Source organism: Necator americanus, chromosome I (genome assembly GCF_031761385.1).
Source record: "Necator americanus strain Aroian chromosome I, whole genome shotgun sequence".
Classification (NCBI taxonomy): Eukaryota; Metazoa; Nematoda; class Chromadorea; order Rhabditida; family Ancylostomatidae; genus Necator; species Necator americanus.
Window position 1 is genome coordinate 28,816,615 of NC_087371.1, and position 26,317 is coordinate 28,842,931.

The 26,317-nt window shown below is 40.4% G+C and overlaps 5 protein-coding genes across 8 annotated transcripts in view; 4 read left to right on the forward strand and 1 right to left on the reverse strand.

Moving 5' to 3' along the window:
* Positions 1-85: 85 nt before the first annotated feature.
* Positions 86-1,029, forward strand: RB195_007157 (uncharacterized protein; the record flags this gene model as incomplete). 2 transcript variants are annotated; one of them, XM_064180641.1, is made up of 2 exons in its annotated part: positions 86-486; positions 726-1,029. In XM_064180641.1, 2 exons carry the CDS (start codon positions 86-88, stop codon positions 1,027-1,029), a joined length of 705 nt encoding a protein of 234 aa, XP_064037496.1. The 2 variants fall into 2 exon arrangements, with proteins under 2 accessions (XP_064037496.1, XP_064037497.1); XM_064180640.1 differs by lacking the exon at positions 726-1,029 and having other exon boundaries at positions 86-493.
* Positions 1,030-1,265: 236 nt separating this feature from the next.
* Positions 1,266-1,649, forward strand: RB195_007158 (uncharacterized protein; the record flags this gene model as incomplete). Its single annotated transcript, XM_064180642.1, has 1 exon — positions 1,266-1,649. The coding sequence occupies one exon, from the start codon at positions 1,266-1,268 to the stop codon at positions 1,647-1,649; it is 384 nt and encodes a 127-aa protein (XP_064037498.1).
* Positions 1,650-1,780: 131 nt separating this feature from the next.
* RB195_007159 (uncharacterized protein) lies at positions 1,781-2,468 on the forward strand (the record flags this gene model as incomplete). 2 transcript variants are annotated; one of them, XM_064180644.1, is made up of 2 exons in its annotated part: positions 1,781-1,891; positions 2,133-2,468. In XM_064180644.1, 2 exons carry the CDS (start codon positions 1,781-1,783, stop codon positions 2,466-2,468), a joined length of 447 nt encoding a protein of 148 aa, XP_064037499.1. The 2 variants fall into 2 exon arrangements, with proteins under 2 accessions (XP_064037499.1, XP_064037500.1); XM_064180643.1 differs by having other exon boundaries at positions 2,065-2,301.
* Positions 2,469-4,826: 2,358 nt separating this feature from the next.
* Positions 4,827-12,016, reverse strand: RB195_007160 (uncharacterized protein; the record flags this gene model as incomplete). Its single annotated transcript, XM_064180645.1, has 8 exons — positions 4,827-4,977; positions 6,503-6,615; positions 6,727-6,891; positions 6,967-7,044; positions 7,175-7,249; positions 8,446-8,565; positions 11,844-11,951; positions 12,005-12,016. The coding sequence occupies 8 exons, from the start codon at positions 12,014-12,016 to the stop codon at positions 4,827-4,829; spliced, it is 822 nt and encodes a 273-aa protein (XP_064037501.1).
* Positions 12,017-12,298: 282 nt separating this feature from the next.
* The window catches only part of RB195_007161 (uncharacterized protein), a gene marked incomplete at both ends in the record, with an annotated part of 28,968 nt that continues 14,949 nt past the window's right edge, over positions 12,299-26,317 (forward strand). For both annotated transcript variants that reach the window (XM_064180648.1, XM_064180649.1), the window contains 2 exons: positions 12,299-12,342; positions 19,437-19,548. In XM_064180648.1, the coding sequence (XP_064037502.1) occupies positions 12,299-12,342; positions 19,437-19,548 (156 nt within the window). The remainder of the gene's footprint in view (positions 12,343-19,436; positions 19,549-26,317) is intronic.

Below are 26,317 nucleotides of genomic sequence, written 5' to 3' on the forward strand. Positions count from 1 at the left end.
TACCGGAGGAAAGTCTGGTACGGTAGCGCCAGGAAGGACGGGGTTGCAGGAGTCATATAGGCTACCGAAACGGAAAAGGGCTAGGATGACGATCTGTACTCATAACGCACATGTGCTTGCATCGGAAGCGGCCAACGAAGATCTGATGATGCAAGTCAAGAAGATTAAGTACGATGTCGTCGGACTGACCGAGTCGAGACGACGTCACCCTCTCAACGCCGTATATGAAACTGGAGAAGAACTGTTCTTAGGAACATGCGACAATGGAGGTGTTAGTGGAATTGGCGTCCTCGTCAACACGAGAATGGCAAAGAACATCGACTCTTTCGAACAACTTACGATCCGAATCGGACGTCTGCGGATGAGAAGATGCGGTCCGACACCAGCTTTGAGTATCTTCGTCGCTTACGCTACGAAGAAGAAGAAGTCGAAGCTTTCTATATGGACCTGGAGAAGTTCAACCGAGAAGACCATGCCTTCTACAAGGTCATAATTGGCGATTTCAACGCCAAGGTTGGCCCAAGAAGAACGCCGGAGGAACTTCACATCGGGACCCACGGCCTACAATGGAATGACCAGGAGGAGAGGCTCTCCGAGTTCATCATGACGACTAAAACCATCCATGGGAACTCGCAATTCCAGAAGCCCTCCTCTCTACGCTTGACATGGGAGTCAACTGGTGGAGGGCACCGTAATGAAATAGACCATATCATCATCAATTAAAGGTTCTGCTTGACGTACGTCGCTGTTGTGTCAAAGTTCTATACGGAATCGGACTATCACCTCCTCCGAGAAAGACTTTCCTTCACAAGGAGAGAAGAGAAAGCCGCCAAGTACAGAGAGCGAAATCCCAAAGCTATCATTAACTGGGATCTCTTCGCTACGCTAGCCGGCTTTTGGAAAGATTTCGCAATGGACAACATCGACGATGATATGACCGGCTCGTTGAACAAATTCACGACTGCACAAAGAAGGCTGAGAGTTTTAAAACCACCAAGAGACGTCTGTTTCTTGAAGCACTTGAGCTGATACGCAAGCGTGGATCAGCACGAGCAGCAGGGAACCAAGAACTCACGCCCGAGCTCACAAGACTTTGCAGAAAGGCGATAAAAGAAGACCTTAAACAGAGAAGAGCAGGAGTACTGGCTGAAGCTGCAGAGGCGGGGAAAAGCATCCGCTATACCCGTTGAGACTTCGCCAGTCGCAAGACGAGGGTGACTGCTCTCCGGAACCCAAAGGGAACAGCCATTGCATAGAGAAGGGGGATGGAGAAAATCATCTACGACTTCTACTCTGATCTCATCGACAGCCATGTCCATTTACCTCCTCACCATCTGAGGGAAGACGGACATGACATTCCAGAGGTTCTCCCATCCGAAATACGACATGCTATCATGTCGGTAAGAAATCGTACGGCACCCGGTCCCGACAGAATAAGACCAGAACACCTGAAGAACCTTCCGCCAGCACTCATCAACACCCTGGCGAGGCTCTTTACACGTTATCTGTCGGAATGCAGGGTTCCTAAACAATGGAAGACCAGCAAGACCGTGTTGTTGTATAAAAAGGAAGATCCACATGACATCGACAACTATCGTCCAACTGTCTCTGCCTACTGTCCGTCATCTACAAGCTCTTTACAAGAGTGATCCTTCATAGGATTGAAAAAGTCTTGGATGAAGGACAGCCATGCGAAGAACCAGGGTTTCGAAAAGGATTCAGCACGATTGACCACATTCACACTGTTTCGAAACTCATCGAGGTATCACCAGAGTACAAGATGCCGCTCTGTCTCACCTTTATCGACTTGAAGAAGCCCTTCGACTCAGTTGAGACGGAAGTGGTCATGGAAGCCTTGGAGAACCAAGGCATCCCTACTCAGTACGTAAAGGTACTTCGAAAGTTACACAGTAACTTCACGACCGGAATTTCGCTATTCTACAAGAGCATCATCATAGACGTCAAAAGGGGGTACGACAGGGTGATATAATCTCACCCAAAATATTCTCAGCCATCCTCGAGAACTCAATGCGAAAGTTTTAATGGGACGACATGAGAGTGAAGGTGCATGGTCGGGAGCTGCACCATTTGCGCTTTGCTGATGACATCGTACTGATAACACTTAACATCAGCCAAGTGGAACGAATGCTGACCGAATTCGACGAAACATGCATCGGTCTTCAGCTGAATCTGCAAAAGACGATGTTCATGTGCAACGGATGGGTCTCGGATGCCCCATTCACGCTCGCCGGACGAACATATCCGAATGCACCAGCTACGTTTATCTGGGTCGGGAATTGAACATGATGAACGACCTGACCCCCGAGCTGGGCAGGAGGAGACGAGCGGCTTGGGGAGCGTACAAGAGCATCGAGGATGTAGTGAAGAAGGCCAGGAACACCCGGCTCCGTGCTCACCTCTTCAACACCACCGTACTTTCTGCTTTGACCTATGCTTCGGAAACCTGAGCATTTCGCAAGCAGGAAGAAAACGCGGTGAGCGTCATTGAACACGCAATTAAGAAAGTGATGCTAGGAGTATCCCGTTTCACGCAAGTGAGGGACGAGATTCGAAGTTTTCTCCTACGTCAGTGATCGAAGATTAGAGACGCCGTCGCGTTTGCCAAGGAAAGTAAAATAAGCTGCACCGGACTGGTGATGCGCTTTAACGACAACCGTTGGACCAGAGCGGTGAGCGACTGGGTTCCCCGCGATATTAAGCGCACTACAGGAAGACCGCCGACCCGATGGTCAGACTTCTTCACGAAGTCCATCAAAGAAAATTATGATGCTTCTCGTGTCCCACGCGAAAGGAAGGGCCACTGGGCTACTCTGGCACGCGATCGGGGCAAATGGAAGAATTACTAGCGCCCGCTCGACCAGTTCGAGGATCAACGGGAGTCAAGGTGATCAAGGAGATCAATATGATGTTCTCATATTTATTATATTTAATTAATGTGTTGTATTTATCTTTGCCTACAGGTTCCTTTGGAAATAATTTCTACTTTTCAATATTCCAGCATGTTTCATTTACTTGAACAAGTAGATTTTCTATAAAGATTTTTTTTTCTTTATACTTGACTGGTTATGCTTACTTCTTACTGGAGTTCGTAATCGTTGAGGTTTTGGAACGCGTGTTGGCTTATACATGGTGTGGGGTCAGTGTTTTTATGCTCTCTGGCGAATATGGTACCAATTTATCGACCCCGGAGGGAAGAAAAGCTTGGTTTGCACTAGGGCAGTTTCGAACCCTCAACCGTGTGGCTACAACGGACCTCTAACCGACAGCGCCACACCCGCCCCTAGGAATCGTTAACGACTACATTCGAGAATCGTAGAGGTCCATGAACACGTACGTGGCTACACATTCACATGTGCAGGTACACCGACTCATCAAATCATCGTGCTAGTATAACACCACAGTCTTACTACATGTACTGTGGTTTTACTTATTTACTTGCTCCATTTTATTGGTTTAGTTTAGTTTTAATCTAGCTCCTATATAAAAATAAAGGTCGTTAATATGGAGTAAGAATTACCTGGAAAAACAGATCGATGATAGAGGACACTGATGTTCGGGCGAATCCAGCATTGAATCAGGCTCTTACCGTATTTAAGCAGAGGCAGCGCATTGTTCCAAAATCCAAAATGATACGAACCACAGCAAAAACGTAATAATGGTTTCATGCTCACATGCAAAGATTGACGATTTCGGTTCTCTTATGGAATAAAGCACAAAGTTCCATCACAAACGATTATTTTAATATCTCTTTGTGTACCTATTAGAACTATGTTTAGAAATATTTTTTTTATTGTTGCGCCATAAAATTCTTCTTGGTATATAGAGGTATAAGGAATTGTTCGCAGAACTATTGAAGTGCGAATTTCAACAGTCTCATCTGCAGAAAAAATAGCCGAACTATGATGTTTACCTCTAAAATCGTTTGCTGGAATCCATTAATGTCGAAGAAACGCGACGAACATGTGATTGATCTGAGATGGAACGTCTGCACTGCTAAGTTCAACATCTGTTTAGCTACTGTGGTCATACATAGGCATGCCAAAAAAGTTCAGAAATGAATCTTTTACTGGTTTCCGAAATATAAAATCAGATGCAGTAATTGCAGCTCTACTCATTAGTTCGCGGACCACTGAATCAATAAGTCTTTGGTTGTTTCCTCATCGATTTAAAGTCGAAAATCGAACTACCACTCTCTGTGTCACTGATATTTAGTGTACATATAGGTTGTAGAAAAATTACATGCGCAATAAAAAACACTCAAACTTCATCTCTTTGCCCACAAACATTTAAAAAAATCATCTTTGTAGAATAATGAACAGAAACATTTCAGAATTTCAGAGAACTTTCGAAGTGGCATCAGCTTTGATACATGGGTCAATTCGAATTGAATTAGAGAAGAGATAAATAGCTGTTTTTCGGCTTATTGCTAGTGTCCTTTTAAATTTCGCTTAACTAAAGCGAAATACGAGATTATTTCGTCGTTAACTTGTGTGAAGCAAAGAAAAAGGGAATCGTAATGACAACGAATGAAGTCGTCGCCTTGGCCAGAGCCTCGGTGGTCGTGTCGTCGTGATCTTAGCGAAACTAAGTGTGTTATACTTCCTCCTCCATTCAAAAATTCGAACAAAGTCAAACCTTCGCTCTCATGAGGTCACCGACAGGTATGATCTATCGGAATCAAAAAAAGTTCGCAAATCCTCAACATTTTAAGTGATCAATATGCGCTGTGAAAAAAACTTACGACCTGTATAAGCAAAATAGCATCAATTTATTCTGTCGTTTGAATCTTTACTGATTTTTGTGTTTTAGTCTATGATAGGTCTATCGTCGAGAGTAGCTCCTCTTTTCTCTGGTTCTGCCAATTGTTTAAGGAGTTGCTCCGCGATCTTTTCTTCAAACTCCCTCAATTCGTCTTCGTTGAGATCAATCCAGTAATCAATCCAGCAGAAAGCATCTCTGAAAGACTTAATCCTCATAGGAATCAATCTCCTGCAGATCTTAAAAAAGATATGCGAGTAATGTTCATGGTGCAAATGAAAATTCAAAGACAGCATATCACTTGAAATCGATGTTCGAATCCCTGTGGTACAATGTCCAACTCTAGTTGTAGATCACGTGTATAACTGTGGCCACGCTCAGTTCTCTCTAATCGGGCTCAAAAATGTTGGTGCGCTCACTAGCGTATTTATTGGATTTACTTGATTAGACTGCTGAACAGATCTCTTTGGTTTCTGACCGCTCGGCTTTGTGGACGTGGCGCGTGCCCATGGACGTAACGTTCTAATGTATCTCGCAAGAAATAAGGTCGACTTCCATGTCCTTTTGCAGGACGATTGGCAGAAAATGGAGGTGACCACGCTCGTACCCGTAGTTTACAATCCGAACTCTATATTCTCCTGCAGAGACTCTAACATCGTCAATTTCGTGGTATGCTGCAGTCTTTAAGATGTGTTGTTTATTGTACCGGAGCATAGAAATCACAAGAACAACAAACAAGGTACTGCAGGGTGGTCCGTATGAAGTGCGACCGGCTATGGAAAATCCAGAGATGCGGTGATTCCTTGAGCCAAAGGAACCGATAAGGACACTCACTGGACCTTTCTGCAAAATTGAGCGCCACCCCACGGCGCAAAGAAGACACTGGAGTGGTGTGAGACAAATCTAATGGGTTTGTCGATGAAGGTGTTTGCCCGTCGAACTCGCCCGATCTCAATCTTTTGGATTTTGGATTGTCTGGTCGTTTTAAGTAAGTTTTAGGTTTTAAGTACAAGTCACTGGATTCGTTGAAAGTACCATTAGATGAGGCATGAGGCATGGGAACTGATCGCGCGCATCCTCAAAAATTTCCGGAAGAGATTGGAAGCTAAAGGAAGTCATTCCGTGATGTGATGTCTGAGAACTTACGTAGAACTTTCTGACTTTTTAACGGGAGAGAAAGATTTCTTATTTGGATCAATTGATACAAAGTTATGGGTAGTGTTTTGGTTCACACTTCATGTACACCAGCCTGCACTTATATGGGAAAGATTTGGTAAAGGTTCAAAAAAAAACTGGCATTAGCTAGTGATCCCTACTCTAGCAAGGTTTCGTTGTTCGCCTGTACTTTTTAAAGGCATCACCCCACGAATCTGAGGTGGTACGGATTTTAGGTGGACTATTCGTATACGAGATAGTAGATTATAGAGAGGAGAGTGACTCCCTCCATTTTTTCGTAATTGCCGCAAAAAACGGCGAGGAAGATACGGCTTCTTGCGTTCCGGCGCGCTATTCTCCGCAACGAGTTCGATCGGAGCGCGCCAGCCATGTGCACGCGAAGCATCTTCCGGGAAGTTTTTTACGATAGTAAGGAAGAAATGGACGGAATCACCCCCTCTCCATAATCTACTATACCGTAGACAAATACTCCGCCTGAAATCCGTACCACCTCAGATTCGTGGGCTGATGCCTTTAAAGACGAACGTGCCAGAGTGCACCAACTGACCTGTGAAATCTCGTAAATATCTTAGAGTATTGCTTTTGTATGGTTTTTTCCACAAAACCACTTAGTCCAGTCCATTTAAAGTGAACAGTGACGAGCTTGTAGCAACACATTATCTGAATTAAAGTATGAATGAATGGAGTTTAAGTTAACTTCCCTCAAAGTCATGAAGCTACAGTTTTCAGTCTTTTTTCATGAATACATATTATCTCCGTATAACAACGTACAGGGGTGGTAGAATACATCCAGTCCGGTTTGAGTCGCCCTCTTCCTGTCCGTTCCGAAATGAACAGCTTCGGGTCTGTATCCGGATTATATTGGCATTTACCAAGGATGATGTCGTCGCATATGTCCAAGTAAATGATCTCCCGTTTTTCTGGAGCATTCAGTGGCTAAAATGCGTACTAATAAATAAGATTTCGGTAAGAATAGATAAAGATTCCTGTATTGAGAAGACGAAAACTCACATTATCAGAACAACCATTGTCTGGAAGATGAATAGATTCGATTATTAGTGAGAAGTTTGAGCCCATATAACCAGGATTCTGAAGAGGTCGACTTGCCACTAAAACTCTCTGAGGTTCTACACTTAATCTAACGATTCTCTACTTCCCTCTGGAGCCAACCTTATGCGAAACGAGCCAAGAAATTGTAAACGACGCACAAGAGATTTACCGTTAAAATCGTTTTGCAGTATGGATAAGCGTTCCAACTCTCTTCGTGGATTTCGAAAGCTTCACTCGGGAATATCTGCAAGAACTAAATAAGCTCTTTTCGTTCAACTGCATCTCACAATACACTCTCATTGGGCAAAAGAAATTAGCTCTTTGAAGAAATGAGTAGGATTTTGAAAGTGAATGCCTGGAAATTTCGTAGGACTCGTTTTTCGGTTTCAGTTTTTCTTTTTGAAACTGAAGGACTGAAAAGTGAAATCTGCTTTGCTACATAACGTAATTCTACTTAAAGGCTGAATTTCTGATCCGATTAAGAACATCTCTCACATTTAAAAAGAATAAGAAAAAGCAAAGAGTGCGGAAAAAAAACTGAATAGATTGAAATCCACTCTCTATTGATGGTTCTGATCCTGATTTTGGATAGAGCGGTAGTTCACACGCAGGGAAAGCTTGAAACTGCATGATTAAAGACAGCATACCACAAATCTGGAGTGGTACGAATTTCAGGTGGAGTATCCGTACACGGAGTCGTGTATTATAGAGACCGGAGTGGTTCTCTCTCTCTCCTATATTAAGTTTCTTCTACTGCAGCGCGCCACCCTTGCACGCGTTGCATCCCTTGCTGCCTATCGGGGCAGTTCGAATTGATTTTCGACGAATCACAGGGCGGAGGCGGCACAAGGGGTGGAGCGTTTTAATAGATGGCTTCGTACAAAACAGCATTCTGGAGGCGGCTGTTTGCAGTGATGCAGGGGAAGAAAGGGACTATCCGCGTCTACATACTCTACGACCCCGTTTACGGATACTTCACCTGAAATCCGCACCACCTCAGATTCGTGGTATGCTGCCTTTAAAGGTCGAAAATTAAAACACTGCGCAAAAACACTGAGCATCTCGGTGAGCGACAACGGAGAAGAGCCTGTAGTTTTACCTAAAAACTCTAGACCGAGAAATAACGGAACGGCAATCATTGGACAATACCGTTTATCGCCGAGTTAGGGAAAAGATGCTGGAGTACAAGAGAAACGTCTGAACAATGTTTGAATAAGCGTCGGTGAAGCTGCTGGGATTGAAAAAGAGTTATTTAGAGGTTCTCAGATGCTAGGATTCTATTCCGACGACTCTCAATAGTTCTACTCACACGTACACCACTTTCATTTAACTCATGGGCAAGACTCTTGATTTGTATTTCCCCATCTTAAGAGTTACCTTGGGACGGCGGTATCCTGAGAAATGTGTTCAACTATGATAATAATGTTGTAACATTCATACCTTCTGTAGCACCCATGGAGCTTTTGACTTAAGTCGATATATTTTGTAGGTATAGGTGCCAGACAACGTCTTTCCAGGCAGAATCGAGGGATCATCGAAGAAATCATATTGTTTGACAAACTGAAAAGGAAGCGGTACTAATCACGAAAGATTGCGACAAATGTTTCGCGTGACACTACAAGAGTATGCAAACTCAAACTGTACAGAAAAAAAATAAAATTGTCTGATTTGCACCGTATGCGTATGTTCTATAGGTTTCTGCAGTGTCCTCTCATATAAATCTCGTCTCATATGGTCAGAGAACGTAAAATTTTGCTCCATAATGCACTTTGGTGGTGACTATTCCTATCAGATCAGGGAAGGCCGCACGTGTCCACATTTCAGCTTCAGCGATAACCGTAATTCTTGTCACCTTTCCTGCCAGATCGCTGCGCAACATTTGCTTGGTCACCAAGCTACTGGAAGACCACAGATTCTTCTCATTGACAATGAGTGTTGTTTGTGAGCTGCACTCTATATTGACGAACAAGACGTTGCCTTTAAGACAACAGATACGGGAACAGTGAACAGAAAGGGCAAAAGGGTTCTACTTGGACTTGTAGGGGAATATTGGCGTTGTTCAGAACACTTTTCTTACAGATTGCGATGGGTATCACAGAAATATGTTTGGACTTCAAAAAATCGGCAGTATCAAATTTTGAACCATCCAGAGATTTGAATAAAATGTTGTTGAAAAGTTCGACTTTCAATGAACTTCAGCATAGTAAGATGACAGATTGATTTCCAGTGAGCTGTACAGGTGATTGTTAAATAATTTTATTGGCTAACATTTTGGCAAAATCGCCTTCTTCAGAGTCTAAGATAGCCAACTCAATTCACATTTTAAACAACCAAATCTATGCACAACTAAAGAGATAAACCCTATTTCTACTTTCTGATTGCTCACCTCGGATCGCAGACGACTACCATGGACCACTGACTGATCGATCACGAGAGCGAAAGATTCGGATTTCCCATTTGGACTAGAATTGCCATCCGAGATATGGTGGAGGCAATCGCTGAAGGTATTTTGGATCCAAGTCAATCCTAGAATGCCTCTCAGTGACTCGGAAAGTCGCACCACATCTCGAATATCTCTTCTGTTCCAACTAAGAAATACGAATCATTTGCTCTCGTGCTCAACCAACCTGCAGTCCATGCTAGGTGTCTCCGATCCGAGGTGAGTATTCAGTGTAGTCGCTAAGTTGGTGGTTTAAGAAGTAGGCAAAGGTTTATCTGTTTAGTTACGGACAGTCGTTTAAATTGTGAATAGAGTCGGCCATTTCAGGTTCTGAACAAGTCGATTTTGCCGAAACGTTATCCAATAAAATTATTTGCCGCACTCGTGTACAGGTCATTGAAATTCAATACAAATTTGGATTGTTCGCCGACATGCAAAAAGGCACTTCTTTGAAGAAATAATTGTGAAAGAAAACTGCTGTGGATTGGTAATGAACCACGACAATAATTATGCGGAAGAAAAACGGCAACCTGGAGCCGAATGCTTCAGTTAGAGGCCTATTAAGCTGCTACCTCACGGTATGGAGGTATTGAACGTGTTTCAACCGTAGAATTCGAAACATTGATAATCTATTCGCCGATCAGTCGTCAGCAGCTGCAGCACCACTGATACCGTACATGCTAGACGGCTCCTGATTGAGAAGCATCGTGAGAACTGAAACCGCTGTTTCTTTAATTCCTCGAGTTGGAAAGAACATTTGATCCGGAAAAAACATTTGATTGCGTTTTGCACGAATTGAATTTTTGAGTTCATTTGGTAAGCATCAGTACGCTAATCTGCGAGGTAGTGCGGAAGCGGGTGCGGGAAATTCAGCAGAGTTCCCTGCTCAAGTCGGTCTGCATCACGGGTCAGTTTTTCCTCCGTTGCTCTTCATAGTCGTCAAAACGAGAGACCTTCTGAAGCCTCAGCGCTACTCTATGCCGATGACGTCATCCTAGGTCTCAAGGCAAATAAATGCAACGGCAAACTCAAATGTGGCGCGACAGGTTTGCAAGGTTTGGGTGGGAAAAGCATCAAGATGGGAAAGGCTGAGTACATGGTGACTGAAGTGAATGGGACACACGGCTGGGCAAAATGGCGCCATCTAAACTAAACGTGGACCCTGCCAGTAGACGGGACAAACGCTGAAGAAGACGTATAGACTTTCTTCAAGAAGCTCTCGCCGAAAATAGAGCAAGGGTCTATCAGTGGAGAGATTTCTAATATCATGGAAGAAACGGAAGATAGAAAGAGGAGACCGATGATTGCGGATCTTCGAGGTTAAGTGAATTTTTTGAAGTGACCAAAGAGTTTTCACTACCCAGCAAAATATATGTCGAAAGCCAAGAAGAGTATAGATGGGCCAGTCACATTTTGAGGACGTACTATACATTCGCTTATAAAAACATTAGAATGAGTCCCAAGAGATGCTAAATGCCATCGAGGGAAAGCAGAAGCGAGATGGGCGGCTTTATAAGCAGCACGGATGTCAGCTGGATATGCTCCAACCACCTCATGAAACTTGCGTAGATCTTATACAACAAGAAATGGAACGACTGCAGATTCGAGGTCCGCATGACTTACTTTTGACTTTGATTTATCAGGGCGGAGTCGTAGTCCGCAGGCTGCAACTAATTTCGATACAAGGTTAACAACACGTTGTAACTTCGCGCTGCTAGAAGCGAATATTATTACATCGTCGGCATACTCGAGATTCACCAAGGGACGTGCAGAAGGTGCTAAAATGACATCTTGGGACACTGCTCAACTGTTCTGCGCATTACGCCGTTGACGGCAAAGTTGAACAGAAAGGGTCCGGTCACGGCCCCTTGTCTCACTCCAGTTTTCGAACGGTGTAGTACATCCAGCTGGTGTTCGGACCGCAGCAGTTGATCTTCTATTCATGTTGTTTATTAGGCGTACGAATTTTCCTGGAACTCCATCGGCGCGAAGCACATTGAAAAGACCGCCTCGGTAAGGAGAGTCGAAAGCGGACACCTTTCTGCAATGTATGAGAAGCTTTTGCAATATAACGATGGAAGTTATATAGCTCGCACGTTCCCACTCAAACGCTTGATTGCGTTTAGTTAAAGCAGAGCCACCACGAGCAGGCAGCAATCAGACTTGCATACGCGGCCCCACACCCGCATGATGAGTGAAAATGGGCCAAATGAATATCTAAAGGTATCTGAAATAAACAAAGGGGCCTAATTAAGCCACGAAAACGCTTGTGCGTGAGTTCTCTAATTTTGATGCAAATGGGATAGGAAAGGAATGTGAAGCAGGTGTTTTTATAGCTATACACAACCTCAGTTTATACACTCCAGTTTTCTTTTGTAATATGCCATCAATGACAAACCTCAGCGCCTTCTCCACCTCCAGTTTCATTTTTGCTAGCTTCAGCAACCGAGTACAGTTGTCCTCTTCGGAACTCCTCTACCTCCAGAGGCAGTGGTATCCGAAACTCCTAGAAAATGGACGGATTTCGATATTGTAAAGTTCTGTCGACCTCACACCAACTTTGACTAGCATCTGCCAGTGGCAACGTCGTTCTTTCAGTACTAAATCCCACAAGGAAGCCTTCCCGTATCCTAATTTCTGAAATGAAACTACGACACATGTTTATATTTGACTAACATTTCAGAAACTCACGCTAAAACAAACACAACCGATCGGATGAGAAGGAATTGATGAACGAAGTCACCTCTCCTATTCTAAAGTTGATCACGATCTACACAAGATAAGTTACAGATAACTAAGTCGTTGAAATAAATAGTCAGACCATTTCATTAGTTCACTGAATCACATCTCGGAATGGCATATCCATCTTCAAGTGGTCTTACTGAGCTCACGTCAGAGTAAGATTTTTTTCTCGAGAAAAAAAACAATAGAGGAGTTACAGAAAATGAGTAGTAGAGTTTGAAAGGTTCCAACAATCTTGCATTCATCGGCTTTTTGGAAAATTATAGAATTAATTGGTTTTGGAGCTCACTTCCCCCCCCTTCCCACCCAAAAAAGCGGAATTGAAAATGTTTTGTTTTCTAAAGCGTCTCTTTCGCTCTCTAATGGAAATGTCGAGACATAGGAAGTCACAATGGTTATAAATCTGTCTCTGGAAATTTCTGGAAATTTCATTACGGCAAGGATCTGCCTAGGTTGTAGGGTTGTAGCAGGTATTTCAGATTTTCTAAGAGTTGTGTAAGGTAGCTTCGAGCTGGTACCTTCTTATGTTGTGAATCTATGGAATCCAACACCATGCCTCTCTAAATTTCCTAGAAATTTATTCAAACAAGTGTGACTAAGCGTGACTGTTCAACGACATATCGAGATTTCCCAGAGATCTCAAAATTTCTAGAGATACAAATTGAAAATTGGAAATACAAAATGTGAAGAGTGAAAATTGAATACAACTGCTCAGTAAAACACAAAACACAATGAAACACCTGGAAGATAAAAAGAATGTGAAAAATAGGTGTTTACGAGGATTCTACGTTTACTTATTCGATTCCCTGGACTCGATTAAAAGCATCGAAATTCTTCATGCTGTACTTTCTCTATCAGAACATGGAGTTTAAAGGCATCACCTCACGAATCTAGGGTGGTACGGATTTCAGGTGGAGTATTCGTATACGGATCAGTAGATTATGGGAAGGGAGGTGATCCATTTCTTCCTAATTCCCGTAAAAAACGGCACGGAAGATACGGCTTCTGGCGTCTTGGAGCACTATTTTCCACAAGGAGTTCGACTGGAGAGCGCCAGCCTTATGCGGCTGGCGCGCTCCAATCGAACTCATGGAAAATAGCGCCCCGGAAAGCTGGAAGCCGCATCTTTCGTTGTGTTTTTTACGGCGATTAGGAAGAAATGACCGGGATCCCACCCATTTCTGCAATCTACGATCCCGTTTAGTCATGACCATCAAAAATCCATATCACATCAGATTCGTGGGGTGATGACTTTAAGACAGCACCTGGAATGCAGCCGCCTACCCGATAGGAGAGATTTAAGGTCGTTTTGACCGGACTACACTAATTTATTACTTTGTTTGCTGCACTTAATGGCGCGAAAAAAGAATGTTAGTAATCCGACGCCCAAAAATGTGAAGATATAAACGAGAGAAAATAGTAATTGCAAAAATGAACACTACACACTAACTGGAAACTGAACAAACAATAAATAGAAGGATCATGAATTCCATATATGGATTTTCATTAAAAACTTCCCAATGAGAACTCATTTATCATCCATTTTCGAAAGTAAGTTTCAATGGAGCATTGCAAACTGAAGTAGTTGGTCAAATTACGCTAACTAGTCCCGTTGGGATAGGACATAACAAAATGAATGTTGAGAGGAACAAAATGGTGAGGCTTTAACTTTCTCAGGATTAGTCAGCAATTTTCACCGTGCAAACGAGTGCAAATCTACGTTTACAAAAATTTGTAGCACCTGCGAATACAAATTTCTCTAAGCACTCATTTTCATCAAACAAAGAGTAATTTGTTCGAATAATGGCAGAACTGAATGTTTCAATATTTTGCTACTTTTATCATGACTGCTACATATTTATCCTTATTAGACAAACAACTCATTTCGCTCCCTGAGCAAACCCTGCGAGACTGCAAATTGAAAATACGACTTAGCGTTTATATTAGTGCAAACGCAGCTTAGATAAGCCGCTTAGGATCCGAACAAACCAAAGACCAGAGTGAAAGTTCTAAAAGTTTCTGTAGGTCACAAAAGTACGTAACAGACGAGATTTTGCAGTTCTTTCTATTTCTGTCATGACTTTACATCTAGACTTTTCAAAACTTCTACAATGCAAATCTTGGTGTTTTTTTCTGGAGGTCTTCCTTCTAGACCTGAACTTTTCTTAATTTTGTAAAGGTATGGTTGGTAGTTTGGCCTAGTTCTTTAGTTTGCAGTTTTACATGTAGTAATATCCCACGTATTTTGTAATTGGTCACATTTTTTTAAGACTTACATGTTTCACGAACAGAAAAGAAAAGGAAAAAAAAGGAAAATGGGATGACTATAGAAATCTTTCATTTTTACTCTGTTCAACAGTTTTTTTTTCTATTAACTGCTATTTCATTATGTATCAAGATCCACGATTTCATCTCAGTAAAATCTGTATTCACGAATAATAGGGCTGGGAAGTACGCTTTTTGTGGTTAGGGTTAGGGTGGACGACTTAAAAAAACATTCTGCTCGCGAATATTTTATAGGCATCGAAAAATGTAGAAACGTAACATGTCAAACTCATTCATACGACTGTAGTCAGAGAGAAGATCCGTAGGAAGTTTAGCTGAAGGCACAACAATTTAAAAAAAAAATGAATTGAAGCCTCTACCATGGAATAGACGGCTAGGAAGGAAGAAAGTGTGCAAAACAAAGAGAGAGAGAAGATGAAAGAAAAGGGAAGAAAGGCAAGAGATTTATGTGGACCGCAAGAAAGCTCGGAGAAATTTCACTTAATTAATCTGGAGGCTTCGAATAGAAGCAGTAAAATTGGTTATTTCCCAGTAGAATACTTTCGATAAGCTTCATAAGCTGCGAAGAAAAAACAATGACCAATGAGTTAAGCTGGCATTTCCTGTTATTAGCATTACTACAGGAAAGAGATTTATCTACGACTACAGCAATGTAATGGGTTAAAGGCATAACCCTACGAATCTGAGGTGGTACGGATTTCCGGTGGAGTATTCGTATACGGGTTCGTAGATTATAAGGAGGAGGGTGATTCCAACTTGTTGATAGTCGAATTTAAGCAACAGCCAAGATTGTTAACAAAATTTATTACGGTTAACGTTTCGGCGTTGTCGCGTAATTAGTATCAGCGGAGCGATAGCACCACGCGGATATCCGCTAACATCACGGCAACGCGGCTACTAAGGTAGGCACAACGATTTGGGCTTTTTTGGTTTTTGTTTCCGGGTGTAATATCCTAGGGGATGATGACTTGTTCTGGATGAGGCATTTGAGAGGATATATTGCAAATGTTCTTACTTTCCAGGCTCTGACGAAGGCGACAGCGCCGAAACGTTAGCCGTAATAAATTTTGTTAACAATCTCGGCTGTTGCTTAAATTCGACTATCAACAAGTTGCAATCTCTATGCCAAGATTCAAGGAAAGTCGAACTTTCGCACTTCTGGAGGGTGATTCCGTCCATTTCTTCCTAATTGCCGTAAAAACGGCCCAGAAAATACGGCTTCGTGCGTTCCGGCGCGCTATTTTCTTAAACGAGTTCGATTGGAGCGCGCCAGTCTTGTGCACGTGCAGCATCTTCTGGGCCGTTTTTTACGGCAATTAGGAAGAAATGGACGGAATCACCCCCTCTCCATAATTTACTATCCCGTATACGAATACTCCACCTGAAATCCGTACCACCACAGATTCGTGGGGTGATGCCTTTAAAACAAAACCCTTCTTGAAACCTGGACACAATTTTTGAATGATTCTACAGTGCAACCGACTACTGTCCAGCAATCCCCAAATCCTCTCTTTTTGAGAACTCGGTACTGTAAACGCGATTTATGTTTACTTGTAGCACCGAAGAGATTTTGGTAAAAAGTAAAAATAAAATAAAAATTAAGAATTTTGGTTTGTGTGTTTCCTCACGTTTCGACAACCTCGTCTTTATCAAGGGCCTAAAAATTGTTTGAGGGTTTTAATACTACGTGTACTCCATCAAACTCCTCCTCTCTCCTTGCTAAGCCTCGATATCGTTCTAAGTACACCGGCAGCAAGAACTCCAACCAGGAAAACAAATTGATCAGTCCCCGCTGGTCTAGCGGCGGTGGTGAACCACCGTGTTCTTGCAGAATGTCACCCAAGGCGAATGAGATCTACTATTGTTGTCTGGATAGTTGTATCGATTTTCAGTGAACTGTACACAAGATTGCTATTGATTACTTCATTGGTCTCCAATCCAAGGTGAACAATTAGTGGAGCTGCTTCTCAGTTGGCTGAAAAAGTAGGCTTAAGGTTTATCTGCTTAGTTGTGGAGATAGTTGGTCGCTTAGATTGTAAATTAGGACGCCTGTCCCAGGATCTGAGGATGGCGATTAGCCGGAGCGTTAGTCAAGACAATTAGTTAATAACAACCTCAGATACGGCTCATTAAAAATCAATACGACACCCTACGAGGCCAAAGTTCACTGAAAGTCGAACATTTTGATTGCCTGGATATTGTTAAGGACCTGCATGTGATAAGACAATCATATAGCCCACAGAGTGTTACGAACGGCATGAAGTCATTGCTAATAGATGAGCACTCATTTTTTTTATTCATGGATAGATTTCTGGCGGAAATCTAAAATGCTTCTAATCTGTTCAAGTTTCATTAAAATCTCGCTGGCAAAACAGTAAACAATAAAAAATTAACCGAATCGTCGACCAGTGTACTCCCAGCTCTTAGGTCTTCGTTCGAGCCCTATGCCTGCTATGATCCGTGGCCATGATCAGGATTTTTATTCTAAGAGAAAAAAAAACTAAGTGTTGCATTGTGTGGTTTTCACAGGTCTATACATAGTTTTCGAAACATGCGGTTTATTTACACATCCTCTCCAATGTGTGCGGTTGAGGTCTCGGAAATCTTTCATATCGATCGGAAATGACCACATTTCCGTCATTACCCAATAATCTTTCCACGAGGGATAATTTCTTGACTCAACTACGCATTCCTGCTCTCCATTAGGTGTTTCTTGTTTATTTGGAAATTTTACCTTGCTACAGTTATGACCAGGTCTACTCATGACATTAGAAACTTCTCTTCTCCTCTCTTTTCATTTTTAACGAGAATCTTAGAGTTTTGGTGAACCAAAATCATTGCTATAAGCTACTAAACCATGGACAACTTCGTCGTTTGGGTAGCAAAAGCAACGGAATCCAATGTATTTCAGCAGCTGATCCAAGAAACACGTTTAAAGGCATCACCCCACGAATCTGAGGTGGTGCAGATTTCAGGTGGAGTATTCTTATAAGAGATAGTAGATTAGGGAGAGGGGGGGTGATTCCGTCCATTTCTTTCTAATTGCCGTAAAAAACGGCCCAGAAGATACGGCTTCGGGGCCGTTTTTTACGCTTTTCACGCTACGTTCTGGCGCACTAATTTCTACAAGGAGTTCGACTGGAGCGCGCCAGCCTTGTGCGGCGCCGCATCTTCCGGGCCGTTTTTTACACTAATTGGGAAGAAGTGGACGAAATCACCCTCCTCTCCACAATCTACTATCCCTTATAAGAATACTCCATCTGAAATCTGCACCACCTCAGATTTGTGGGGTGATGCCTTTAAAGACAAAGTATCGGGAATTGACGGTGTAGAAATATCTCCACGAAGGGAACACGGGTGCAATTTTGAATTTAAGCGTGAATATGACGCTCAAATCCCGTTGGTAATCCAGAAAATGTGACCTAAAACAAACTCATCTTCCAAGCGATGCAATCAATGCTATAATTATGTTTCTTTAATTCGTTAAAAAAAATAGTATAGGGAGATGGCAAGAGAAATAAGAATGATAGAAAAACGTAAATGAGAAGGGGAAGAGAAGCTCAAGGAAAAATTTGCTCATTCTCCTAAATGATGCGATATTGTACATATACTTACATATTTAATGGAGTCAATTATAAGAAAAAAACCACTAACCGTCTTATTGGGTTGGATGCCATGATGAAGAATCGGAAATTTCTAGAGTAAAATGACTTCTACTTGATTGAAATTGTTTGATTGTGCCTTTGAGGTTTTGAATTTCTTGGGTCACAAAACGATTTTAACGGAATAAAAGAGCCGTCTAAAAGTAAAATAATAGCAAAATTAAATTTTCCCTTTGGAAAAAAATGAAATAAAACTTATTTCATATAAATGATCTTTATAAGTTCAAGAGTACTAATCGTGTAGAGAAGGAAAAACTAAGGCAAGCTTCCAGACGGGACTCCCCAGGAGTTGAAGAAGCGTAGAATTTCCATCAATTAATTAATAATTGCACACATCCTTACTTTTCATTACACACAGAGGTGTGCTAAGAAATAGTCAAATAGTAGATGATATAAATATAGTATAAATAAATAATAATAAGTTGTAAATAATCAGTAACAGATCATGAATTAGACCGAGAAATCCAAACGAAACTATTTGTCTGGGACCCTGTGTGAATGAAACAGGAGTATTCAGTGTGACTTGGAGACAAAAATAATAAGCTTTGCGGTTGTACCGATACGAAAATGGAAAAAGGAATGTAATTAAAGGATTTTCCGTACTTTATAGTAAACACATGCATATGAAAAGGCTACAGGGATGACATACGTACATCTGATTGTAATCTGACGCCCACACATACACTGGAAAAGCTCAGGAAGCTTGAAACAAAAGGTTTTTCTGTCGTCCATCTGATTGCGTCCTCGCTAGAATGCTAAAACAAACTACGAAGATGATCCTAACTGGTTTTATTGGAGCTATACTATAGAGTATACAATTGTAAGATTCATAGATAATTCACATAGCACTGAATAGCACTATTTTTTTTTGTTATTGTTTATTTTTGTTCGGAATTTCTACGTCTACCGAACCTTAAAATAATGTTAGAAACTAAAAAAATGATTTAAGAATAGTAAAAAAAGTACTACTACTAAAAATACTACAACTAACAAAGCAATGGATAGTCAATCCAGCACTTGTGAGGGGGAAGAGTAATGGAGGAATGCATGAATCATCAGAAAATACTGGATTCGTGGATGAGTAAGCCGGTACAAATCCTGCCTGCTGACTGAACCATTCAACTTCGCCGAACTGGTGTTGAAAATGCTCGTCGGAACGAGAAAACTTGTGCGATGCGCTGGATTGCATGCATTACGCGATTAACATCTGCGTCCGCGTGTACCCTTACGCGATTGTGAAACAAAAACCTTCGGAACACCTCACCTCGACACACGAAAACCAGTCAAATTTTCTTTTCCAGGAAAGAACAGAAGCAATGGACAAAGGATCGTGAGGACTGGTTGCTGTTACGTACCAGAGATGGTATCGTACCACTATCAAAACGTGGACTTTCATTGAATGTCACGTCAGGGGTGGGAATTTTTCTTTAAAAATACCATTGATGCTTAGAAGACGTTTTATGGATCTAAATAGGGAATCCTGTTGATGTGCTCATCACATTTTCACGTAGCAGGAATTTAGAATTAACTTTTTTTGGAGTTAATTATCCCTTACGTCGAGAAAAAAACATTTCGAGGCTCACAGAATCTCACAGAAGCCAGTTTCACTATACGACGGGTTACAGAGCCGCGCCGCGAACAGCGCCAGTTCGTCATATATATTTATTTACTTATTTACATATGTATATATTTACAATTATACTTGCTTATTATATTTTATATCATACTTGTTTATTTACGTTATACATTATTGTACTATATTAAATATTATTAAGTACATTATTAAATACTATATAAAGTCACTGGCATATCAATCCACTTGGGATGCGCCAACGCGTTTTACTGGAATTCGTAATCGTTAAGGTTTTGGAACGCGTATTGGCCTATACAATGACTTGCGGGGGCCAGCCGATGATCAAGTCAGTGTTTTTATCCTCCCAGACAAGTCTGGTACCAATTTATCGACCCCGGATCGCGATGAAAGGCTTGGTGAGCACGAGGGCGGATTCGAACCCTTGACCGTGTGGCTACAACGGACCTCTAACCGACTGCGCCACACCCACCATTATATATGATACTCATATAATACATTATTATGCATTATATTTATATTTTTATATCATATTTTCTTATTTATCTTTTCTTTTATTTGGTCTTTTTTTCCAACTTATCTATATGGAGCGGATGTGGGGTTGTCGCTCAGAGATCCACTGCAGCTACACGGTCGATGGTTCGAAACCCACCTAGTGCAAACCAAGCTTTTCATCCCTCCGATGTCGATAAATTTGTGCCAGACTTGTATGGGAGTATAAAAAGACTGATTTGATTATCGGCTGGCCCCCTGCAAGTTTTTCAATAAGCCAAAGAAAAATTGTATATTTCAAGACTTCAACGATTATGAATTGCAGTAAAACGCGTTGGCGTATCCCAAGTGGATTCATAAGTCAGTGACGTTATCCTTTATCCCTTTAACGTTTACTTAAGGCATTGATCAACCTAAAGAACTTTATTTCTTATTTCTATGCTTAAGGCTCCTGCAATAGTGGCTATAACTTTATCCTTTTTCTTTATTCTTTATCCTTTTATTTATATGTTTATATTTTGAGAAATTTGTCACATTTTTTTTGTTCTGCACCAAAAAAGAACCCCACCATAGCACTAAGTGCTTAAAAAATATAAATAAATAATACAAATATAAATAGTATAAATATGAAGAAGGTAACAAGTAGAAGTGGTAGTAGATTTACTGCAGAATATACCGAACCGTGTTTGTTTTTTTTTGGTATGTTGAACGAGGCTGGATCGAGCCAGTTCATAATTACGTGCAATTATCACTGGGAACGTATTGTACCCTTTACAACGTTCATACTACATATTCGTCATATTGGGCAAATTTCTAGTACATTTGACGCGGTTCCCGTTCGTTACCGTGCTGCATTCGAAGTGGAATCAGAGCTAATTACATTACTTGTGTTATCTCAGATGTTTCCTTACCATCATGGGTGCCTTACTAAACATCACTGCAAAAAAAATATGCTAAAAATAATAAAAAAATATGCTGAAAATATTCTGATAATGTAGTCATCTTCTGATACGGCTCATTTCAGAGTTTTCTGAGAACCTTTATTTATTTATTTATTTACATTATGCTCAGCAGCGTGCCAAAATGAATGTGGCAACGGCAAAATACAAAATAAATACAGTAAATAGCACAGCAAATAAGTAATAAAATGACAGAATAAAGAATACAACAACTAGGGATCGTTTTCGTGCACAATTCTGGATGTTACGGGTTTTTATGCGTCATCGATGCGATTATCAGAGTGATACTGATGAGTTCGACTTATAGTCGGGCTTAAACACTTCTTATCTTCCTTAGGATTAGAATCACACGGATGACTCAGGCAGTATAATTGCATTGACAAACGTAAACTAGTGTTTTTTTTTCTCAAATATACTCATCGATTTCATTAGCGACTAAACAATGAGAACCGACAACCATTTTTGTTCTTTTTGATAGCCTTAATTACAGGCAATACATTGGCGACAATAATCGTTGCTGTTTCTGGACGTTTTTAGATAAGTTCTTATCCTTGGAAAGAAATTTTGGCTCGAAAATTAGCGAAATTTGAAAAAAAAATTGATGGTTTTACAAAAACAGAATGTGCGTATCAAATTTGAGAACATGAACTACGAACGAAGTACGAAATACACATTAATTACGGGGCATTTAAATGTCCTCGAAAAGAAAATAACAATAAAAATAAATAAAAAAATAACATAAAAAATAAATAAAATAAAATTAAAAAAAACGATCTGTAAGCGGAGATTTTTGAGATTTACATAACGTAGGGGACTAAAAATTCTTGATTGGACGGAACTCATCGCCACATCTCTTTGTTATTCTTTTTTTTTCTAATAATTCGAAATTATATGGTTCCTGTGGAAAAGTTTAGATTTTTCTGTACATTAATTTTAACATTTTTAGGATCTCAAGTTCAGTTACCTCAAGTATCAAATTTGAAATTCAATAATTCGTTTAAGATTAAGGTTTATGGAAAATCCAGTGAACGATCTTGCAAAGTTACTTTTAAAAGTTCTCTTAGCATTGCGACCAGCAAGCTGGCACAGTAGGACTCTTCAAATTAACTCGAAAAAAAGTGAAATAATCACGATCAGCCCCATGTATTTGAAAGACTGGTTGAGCATTTGATTATGATTGAAATCAGGGAGGTAAACAAAACAAGAAATAGCTACACAGAAGAAGAGGAACTAGTTAGAATTTGACATACGGTCATGTAGGAAGTGTAGAATAGTAAGAATGCTGATAAATACTGAGTAGAAAATGTGCCTACGTGAAGGATTTTGCTGAGAGATGGTTCAATCCTCATCATCAGATAATGAAAGCTCGAAGCTGCACCTCCTCCGGAGCTACACTCCTTTTTTTCTTAGTGCCCTCCAGCCGGAAAAGATTTAGAACGCTAATCGACATAGCGGCTAGAAAAAGGGAGCCTCGTTCAGGAAGTGGAAAATGAATAATGGAATAGAATAGAATTTTCAGGAAGTTTTTAATAAAGTAGCGGATAAGCATGCATATGTGATGGGTGATTACAACTGCAAGAGATTCTGACAGCAGTATTAATGTCACTAATACACCTTAATACATCTGATCCTAAGTTTTTTTTTTGTGCTAAATTAGGAGAAGATAAGTATTCGGCTCTTGTACTAGTAACTGAAAGACTCAGACTGTAACACTGAGAAGTGGAAACCTACAAATGGCGATAAAACGCACAAATTTTGTATCTGGCTCATTATTCTCGTAGCCACATGGGACTAATTTGTACCAATCATGTGAAGAGATGCTTATATAGTACTTTATATATTTTTATGTGATGTCGTGGTTTGTATGGTTATCCTCCCTCTTTCTCTGTGTCTCTGCATCGAGCTGCCTCCCTGGAAGCAAAATGAGGGTTCATACAGCAGAATTTGATAAGTCCTCTGAGAGAAAACAAGACATAGACAGAGCCAGAGAAGAAAAAAACGAGCTTGGCGAAAAGCACAGTAGAATGAGTTTATTATATTTTGTTGAGAAAATGTGGATGAACTACTATACACCATTAAACTTTCGATAACTTCCAATATCCACCAGGGACGGCATCCTAGAGCCACCTCAACCAAATATTTTGTCTCTACCAGCATAGAGCTTAAATTTACACAGATGAAAAGTCTCCGAAGCAATGAAATGACAAAATAAACACTTGAACTGATTCAGATGATCAGCGAGAAGTCCTGTTTATCCATAGATTTAGTAGCGCAGTAAGTACATAAGAGGGAGGTTCGAATCTCCGTACTGTCAACCCACCCCTTCATCCCTTTAGGGTCGATAAATTGGTATCAGACTTGTCTGAGAGCATGAAAACACTGACTGGGGACATCGGCTATCCCCTAAAGTCATTATAGAGGCTAGTTACACGTTCGTAATCCTAAATTCACCTTCTGAATTGATATCGAACGCGTAGGCGCATCCCAAGCGGACTGATTAACGCCAAGCGCTTTAACTCTCATCCTTTATTACAAGAGCTGTAAAAATTTAACCACAGTTCGGTCGAAGTGGTTTTATTTGTGATGCAAATATAGCGTAAGATAGCAGAGTTCGAAGCAGCGAGACTGAAGACACATCACTGAGGTGCAGTTGGTGACCAAATTCTACTTTAAGTCCAGAATTTCGAGGAGGGTATGGCCGTGTGGACATCTACGTCGAATAGACACCAGTACGGAGTAATCGATGTTTCCGTACCACACAAGTCTATGGTTTCCTCCATCTCTTCACGAGTAGGGCACCTCCCCCACCTCCCTCCAAACGATTGGATTGAAAATGACCAATGAGTTATTTGATGGCAGCATGATCAAAGAGTTCACGAAATTTGTTAAATTTACAGTCGACAATTACGAGGGAAAGGAAACTTTGGAGCGATCCTGAGACCGACACGAGTGAAGATGGCCATCTAAGTAACAAACAGCTTAATTTATTATTACAAGACTTTCATTAATTATTTTTAAGTGACTATTATTATAATGCTTCCATGCATTTTTATGGAATTTTTTCACAGAATTTTCGAAAACAGGTTAGGTATTCTGAACTTTGTTGCATCGATGTTTCTTGTTAAAGTACAATCCTCTCTTCATGCTCTGTGCAAGTGCTTTCCAAGTCTCATGACGAGGACAGTCAAGAGGCAAAGATCGTAACTTGACATCGATTTTCCTGAGGTGCTCTAGAATTTGAACCACTGCAAAAATTCACAATATTTAAATTTAAATGAACATTTAATGTGTCAAGGAATACTTCTATGGGGATCAAATTAGGGCATAGATTTCGTCAACGAGCAATCCCCATAACGGCAGAGGCGTCGCTTTTTTCTTTCTGAAATGACCTAACCAACACCACGACTTTTTGTTGTTAAACACTAACAGATTTTACGCTGTCCTTAATTTGTCCAACTTTACATAGCTATATTTTCATTCATACGTTCATTCATTTATTCATCCATTCATTCACTCGTTCATTCATTCGTTCACTCGTTCATGCGTTCATTCATTCATTCATTCGTTCGTATACACATTCATCCATTCAACTACTCAATCATTCAGCCATTCACTCAATCATTCGTTCATTGATTCATACTTTGCAAACAAAAATTAGAAGTGAACAAGGCAAAATGATAAAGAAAAGGTCAACAAATGCAAAAGTTGACAGCATGTTTACAATAATATCCAACTAAGAGCACATCAGAAGAAACCGTAAGAAAAAAATGATTTCTCAGTATTTTCCATGAACTCATCTTGAGGACGATAGCCAACTCATTTCAATTTAACCTTAGAAGATCCTTAACGAAGAAGAAAAAAAGAAAAGAAGACTAATCATTGTTTAACAAAAGTAAAGTTGCACTCTATGCGACAAACTCTGACATAGAATCCTTTTTTGTTGGAATTTTGAATCGAAACACCAGATTATGCAAAAATTGTCAGCTGCGCGGAACGTTGGCGTAAAATTGAGTGCTCGGTACGCTTTAAAAAATCCTGAGATGTATTATTTATGGATAAATTAATAGTTTGTAAGATGTTTGTCATTTCTTTACCCATTATTCGGACCTTTTACTCTAATATATTTAATATAATCTAATTATTGTAACTTTTATTAGTTATTACAGTCTAATTTCTTTGATACATGTAACGTAGTTAATAATAATTTTATCTATGTATGATTATTAGTATATATATATATATATATATATAATGAAGAATAATTAAAATAGTGAAGGAAAAAAGTGCAGTTAATCTCTGATTTAGCAGAATTTTTTTGCAAAAGAATACTGTCAAAATTATTGATTATTTATTATTTATGATCAATGATTATTTATGTGGTCACATTTTATGAAATTTTGTGGTTTTGTAAGGAAATTAACGGGGAACCATGAACAATGGGGGAAAAAAACCGAAACATCACCAGTAACCAATGTAGGATACGAAATGTGCCCCGAAAAGTGGCGTGTTCGAGGACATCGACGAAACAGCTGGACAATTTCGTGGTCTGATTCGAACTCATCTCTGCGTCTCCTCATCTGTACATTCTTTCCAATGATTCTTTTGTTCGATTCGAAACTATTGACGGATGACGTCAACATCTTGACAGCACCATGCGTGATTAATCAAAAATTTGATTTTAAATTGCACATTTGGAGAGAAGATGAAAATCACGTCAATTCCTTTTTCAAAAATTCAAATGGAAATAAATCAAAATCGCGTGATCTTAGCCTAGCAAACCATATTCGATGGCATTTACGAACATTCACCTTCTACCAATGGAAACATCATTGGTGGTTTTTTTTCTGTCGCTTTTCTTGGATCATTAAATTCCACAATTCGACGAGCAATTTCGTAGAAGCACTTCTATTTTTGGGATTTAACATTTCAAACAAAGATATTAAAAGGGTGCAAAATAAAGCCGCTGCCATCTTTTTCCTGCTGATATTCCGTTGTCCAGTTTTTTTTTTCCCACGAATTGAATTTGTCTGAATACCAGTGAAATGCGAATGGTGTTACTATACACCATTTTATGGTCGATACCTTTCATTACCCCCTTTACTGTCGGCATCGTAGAGTCAATTTAACCAATTGTTTCGTC